We start from the raw sequence: 6325 nt of genomic DNA, 5'->3' as shown, positions 1-6325 counted from the left end.
CTACAGCTGATGCTTACTGCTATTTCTAGGCAAAATCAGAGTGATTATATCCGACCCTATAAAGTTAACCAATAGAGGTTAAACGCTTCCTAGCACTGGTGGTCTGCGTGTCTGTCAGCAAATGAAGATAAATCTATAAAGCAGAATATTGCTTAATGAAGCATAAATGAACTAGAGCTAAGAATACAGACCTAATTACATTAACAATCCTGAAAATGCACCTCCTCACATTCCTGAGGCGCTGCTATTGGAGGCGCTTTGCTGAATAACTATCAGGGATGTATTATCGGTTACACAGCATATAATGTACACAAAGAACTGAGTGACAGACCATGGCTGGGCTATGAGAAGACAGAGCATGAAAGGACTATGAGCAGACAGAACTCAATGGGGTAGATGTATGAAGCACAGAAGCGGTATCAGGTAACGTTATGTGCGCTGATACCGCTTCTCCCCGATGTATGATCGGTGGTCTGGGCGGTAAATGACAGGGGCGCTATGCCCCCCTGTCATTATCGGCGCTGCTATTTACAAGATAGCAGCGCCGAGTGGCAGGGCCATGTATGAACGGTCATACCGCATGACCGTTCAGCCGGCTGTAGCTGTCGTTATCGACACCTAAGGCCTGGCACTAGCCTATCCCCACAGCAGGGACAGCGCTGTCCCTGCTGTGGTGGCTGCCGGCTCCAGGCTGCACGCGGGGATCTTGCGATACTTGTGAGATCCCGCGCATGCTCAGTGGAGCCGGCCGTGACAGAGACACAGCGCATCCGCACTAGGCTGATGCGCTGCTGTCTATAGCGGGTAGTGCCTGAGGGCGGAGTTAACGCTCCCCCTCTCCGGCCGATGAGATGTTCTTACATCTCATCGGTAGTGCTTCCTGCAGCCTAAACCTAACCCTCCCTTCCTGCAGCCTAAACCTAACCCTCCAATCCCGAGCAGCCTAAACCTAACCTTTCCCCCGCATGCCCCAGCATGTCAATCCAGTTTTGGCTTGGGGGAAGTCTGCGAGCATAACCGCAGGTGCAGACCCCTAACTATCAAAGATGTATGTTCATCCCTGAATCAGGCCCAAAATCATCAGACAGTTTTCATTAAGGCGTCCATAACTTTATTGCAATTAAACACAATATATAACAGCTTTCACTAACTTATACTAAAATAAAGACAGGACACAGACTGCTTTGGTTAAATGGTCATAACTTTCTTTATTAAAGGTATGACCCTGAATTATACTTAAATTATTGAATTTACTTTATTGGGAGGCAAAGAAGGATGCTACAACCAGCTCCAGCCATACGATCTTAGCCAATATTAGGGGACGACTGATACGCCCCCCCTGTGGCCATTGTGACCAATATTAGGGAGCGACTGAAACGCCCCCCTGTGGTCATTGTAAGCTAAGCTGCGAAGACTCACAACCCCTATGATATTGCATAGAACGAGCGTGTCCGCAGAGACTGACGCCCAAAGTCCTCCCGCAGAGGTAGGCCATACTACGACCATTTAAAGGATATGTGCTCCACAACGAATACTCTTACACTTTACGTGGCCGCTGGATTGTAGCACCTTCCCGCCACCGCCAGGTTCCAAAGAACCGCAGCCTGCCACCCAAACCAAAACACTAGACAGCATCCAAACAGGAAAAAACATCACCCAAAAACACACCTAACCCCAAATCTGATAAATGCACCCCATCAGGGCGAAAAAACGGAGCCTGTTCTAAACGTAAACTTGGGTGCCGAACCACCAAACCACCTGACCCGGAGACAAAACGAGAAACAGCCTTGTTAATCTTCCTGCGAGCCTTATCCAAAGCCAACAGGTCCCTTGAACCCCTCCATACATGGCGAGGGATAATTTCCGACCATACCAAGCGCACCTCCGGCCACCGGGACCGAAGGGCGCACAAATCAGCCTGCATCCTCAAGATCAGATCTATACCCTTAGACTGCCCCACATCATTGCCTCCGAGGTGAATCACCAGCCATGCCGGGCGCCCACAGCGCATCTCCTGCTGAAACAAGAATTCTAAAAGAGCTGGCCACCGCATGCCCCTGACTCCAAACCAACGAACCTGACGCCCCCCTAACAACAGGGATGCCCTTTTTGCCATCACATGCCTTTCAGCCCAATAAATAAACGAATGGCCCACAAGCCAGACTTGCTCAGAAGACACGGACATAGCTGTAAAAGAGCAAAAAGAACTAAAACGTCAGTAAAGAAACATTATATGAAGGGATAGAGGTAACTTAGGAGGAGAACGTTAGTAACAATGCCCAGGCGAAGGAGAAAATCCAAAAAACCTCCTTTTTGTCCTAGTGATCCATGAGCCGTGTATAATAAGCCAATTGAATTACGGCCCTTTTTTCTTTGGAGGAAAAATTTAAAAATCCCTTCACACCCTCAATTTTTGAATGCTAGCCATTCAAAAACTGGCGGGTAAACTACGTTTCTGGGTGAGAAAAACACAACTTAAAGCTTATCACATCTAACATATGATTTATAGGCGGATGACCTCCATCTCCCAATCGCTTGAATGGCAGATGGAGGCAACCCGCTAGCTGCTGCACACGTAGCCGCGCCAATACGGAAAGAATGCGTCCCGTAATGCGCAACATCTAAACCCAGCTGACCCAAACAGCGCTTAAACACAGCAGCAAACTGAAACTTAGTCAAAGGAGAGGAGTCAGCATGTAATAACCATTGCGCGCCAACCGACGGGCGCAGACCCGCATATATCCCAGCCAAGCGCAAAGGGCAAATCTCAGAATTAGCATGCGGCTTAATGGTAACCCAACGCCCACGCCCTAACTGATCAGTTTGGGAACGTGGAATTTTGCACAGGATAGCCCCCGCCTGGATTACCACATGCTTAAATAATAGCCCTGAATCAGCAGACCTCTTACTAGATGCCACAAGCTCACTAATCCGAAACGCGCCAAAGAAAGCAAGCACAAACGCTAAACGTAACAAAACAGACTCAAATTCGGAAGATGTAATCAACGAAACTACCCCTATCAACCGCTGCAGCAGGGCCAGGTCAATCGGCCGGCGAGAATCAGCCACCATGGGATTTTCTTTAGCCCAACCCTTAAGGGCCTTAGACAGCACAAAGGACTTTGTGGGATCATGACCGCCGTGAAGGCGAGAGAAAAAAGCAATACCTGCAAGGGCGGAAGCCATGGCCGCCTTAGATCGGCCCCTCTGATAATGGTCCCACATAAATTCAACTAAACGCTGATCTAAAGACTTACCCACCGCAGGATGCCTAACCCGATAAGCCTCCCAGTCGCGCCAAGCTGCCTCGTAAACTCGCAAAGTTGACGGAGCCAGGGACTTCCAGGCCAGACCAATTAGTCCGGCTCGACAATCTGCCAGACAGAAGACGGACACGTCATCCCAATCGGATTAGCCTCAGGGGCCAACACCCGAAACCTATCAAATTGAAAGCGGGATAGTGAATTCACTATCCCGTTTTCAATGCCCGGTACATGCCTCGCCCCCTAAAGACAATATTCGCCTTCAAACATCTCAAAACTAAAAACCTCAACAGACGCAGCGCCATAGGAGAAGAAGAACGCTGATTATTAATAGCGTGCACCACGCCCAGGTTGTCACACCAAAAAATTATGTTCTGGTTAGACAAACTGTCAGCCCACAAATCCACAGCCACTATTATCGGAAAAAGTTCCAATAACAACAGGTTATAGTGCAATCCGCGAGCTATCCATGATGCCGGCCATGGAGCAGCGCACCATTCCCCCTGAAAATATGCCCCAAAGCCTGTGAACAACTGCAATTCAGCATTGTCAACCGGCTGCAATGGCCAAATTAAATCGAGGTTGAAATCCAACAAAAATGAAGCCCACACCCGGAGGTCATCTAGGATTTCCCTGGAAAGGCGAACACTAAAATGCGGGTTGGAGACCCCCGCAATGGCCCGCTCCAATTTACGGCAAAACACCCTCCCCATCGGGATGATCCGACACGCAAAGTGAAATGAACCGAGAACCGACTGAACATGGCGCAATTTAACCCACCGAGAATCTAAGCAACATTGAATCTGACCTAGCAATCGCTGCACCTTATCGTCTGGCAAACGGCAGCACCCAGCAACAGTGTCCACTTCGATACCTAGGTAAGACAAGCAAGAAGTCGGACCCTCCGTCTTGTCTGTGGCCACCGGAATGCCGAGCACCCGAAAAAGGGCCTGCGCAGAAAACAACACGTCCCCACAAACTGTGCTATCATGTGGGCCGACGAACAAAAAGTCGTCCAAATAATCTGCGATACCAGCATGGCCAGTGCCAGCCTGGATACACCAATGCAAAAAAGTGCTGAACTTTTCAAAATAAGCACAGCCCATGGGGAGGTACCTGTCGACAAAAAATTGACCATCCAACATAAAACCCATAAAACGTAGGGACTCGGGGTGCAACGGAAGCAGGCGGAAAGCAGATTCCACATCCAATTTTGCCATCACCGCCCCAGGACCCCTAATCATAGCGAGTGCCTCATCAAATAGCTGGTACTGGAACTGGCAAAGCGAGTGGGGGATTGCATCGTTCACAGAGCCCCCATGAGGGTACGACAAATGCTGTATCAGACGGAATTTACCCTGGACCTTTTTGGGCATGACTCCCAGAGGAGAAATGCATAGGTCCTGCACAGGAGGGGAGGGAAAAGGCCCGGACATACGGCCCAACGCCACCTCAGCAAAGACTTTCTGTCGTACCACATGGGGAAGCTCTCTGGCCGACCGCAAATTCCGGGAGGAGACTACATGCAAAGCGCCAGCTACGGGTAATCGGAAACCCAAACGAAAACCATCCAGCAAAAATTGGGAATCGTCCCGCAAAGGATACCATCCCAACCATTTCGCTAACTCGTCTAGTACCACCGGAGAATAGGCCTTACTTGTCAACTCCGGTAGCGTCAGACCTGCCCCCCGAACCGCCCTTTGCTCCTGACTTACAGTCTTTAGCGGGGTGACTACCGTTACAGATGCGGCAGGAGTGACGAAAACGACAGCCTGACCCCCGGGAACACCGAGAGTCATTATAGGTGAAACACTTCCCTTTACCGAGCATGTTCGCTCCAGCACGCGAAGGGAGAGAAGCCTTCCTACCCTGTGCCCCTTCCGCAGGCGCCTTAGTTTCCTGTGTAACAGCTAACCAGACCTCCACATCCTTACGGCCCAGAGGCATAACCAGCTGACCGTCCTGCTTCCTACGAAACTGTTCGTCATACTCTCGCCAAACAAAGCCCTTGGATTTGATAAAAATATCATGCACCAAATGAATATACTTTATTACATTACGGTGCTCCGTTGGGTTTCAAGGTAGCAGGCCGAAAAAACCAGTATGCCACTAAGCCAATGATGAAAACCACGGCAAGAATCCTCCCCGCCACCCCCAGGTTTTTTGGCTTTATCTAAAGCTTTCTTCATGTCGTCGTTAGAGAAAACACAAACTTACCCTTGCGAATCTTGTCCCTAACTCGCTTACGCAAACCCCTGTCTACTGCCGTATGGCACAGTGAACCATACCGGCATCTTCAACAGGCGCTACACTAGCAGCTGGAGCTGACTGACGCTTAGCCGCTTTCCTAACTAAACGCTGCGCAACCAGTTTAGCTAATTTACGCGGGCGCGGCGGAGAGCTAGTCGAGGAGCTACTATCGCCAGACCCTGAAGATTCCGAATCGAACTGCAAAGGAGGGACAGCAGACTCACCACCAGCCAGACCCGACATCCCGTCACCGACAGCCTCCGGCACCGCAACATCAGGGGCAATGATCATGGCACCTGTAGCAGGACCGGCCACGGCGCTACCACTCGCGATCCCAGCATCACCAGAAGCCATCACTGGAGCACTAGGCAAAACACTGCGGTGAGACATAGAGGATGGTAAATCACTGGACACCACAGCGGGGGTACTCGGAACTGTCGCTGGGTGAAAAACCGGGACAGGAGGAGAAGGAGGTAAAGGGGGAGGGGCGGCGCAAACCGCACTGAGAGAAGGCGCTGGTGGGCGTGGGGCAGGACCCTGTGGGGGAACAAACTGTTGCGGCCAAGATGGGGCGGAAGGAGAATTCACGGGCACAGGATAATTTTAGACATGGTAAGGCTGAGTAAAAGAGGGGTGCCAATAAGGAAAAGGGGCCCCCGCAGGAGGATAAAGAGGGTAATTGGAAAATTGGCCAGGAAAAGTAGGAAAAACCGAAGGTTGGGAAGCTGAAGGAAAAACTGGGGAGGACCATGAAGTGAGGGAAGGAGCAGAGGAAAAAACAGGGAAAGAAGGATGGACTGCTGAAAGAGGAA

At 50.4% G+C, this 6325-nt stretch overlaps 1 protein-coding gene across 1 annotated transcript; it reads right to left on the bottom strand.

Moving 5' to 3' along the window:
• Positions 1-2475: 2475 nt before the first annotated feature.
• Positions 2476-5062, bottom strand: LOC148453832 (uncharacterized). The gene is made up of 2 exons (XM_088461640.1): positions 4380-5062; positions 2476-3406 (listed from the first exon to the last, which is right to left on the bottom strand). Exons 1-2 carry the CDS (start codon positions 5060-5062, stop codon positions 2476-2478), a joined length of 1614 nt encoding a protein of 537 aa, XP_088317766.1.
• Positions 5063-6325: the final 1263 nt, after the last annotated feature.

The sequence above is a fragment of the Taudactylus pleione genome, unplaced genomic scaffold, assembly GCF_031769625.1.
Source record: "Taudactylus pleione unplaced genomic scaffold, aTauple2 ptg001084l, whole genome shotgun sequence".
Classification (NCBI taxonomy): Eukaryota; Metazoa; Chordata; class Amphibia; order Anura; family Myobatrachidae; genus Taudactylus; species Taudactylus pleione.
This window is presented reverse-complemented; position numbering and strand designations above follow the sequence as displayed.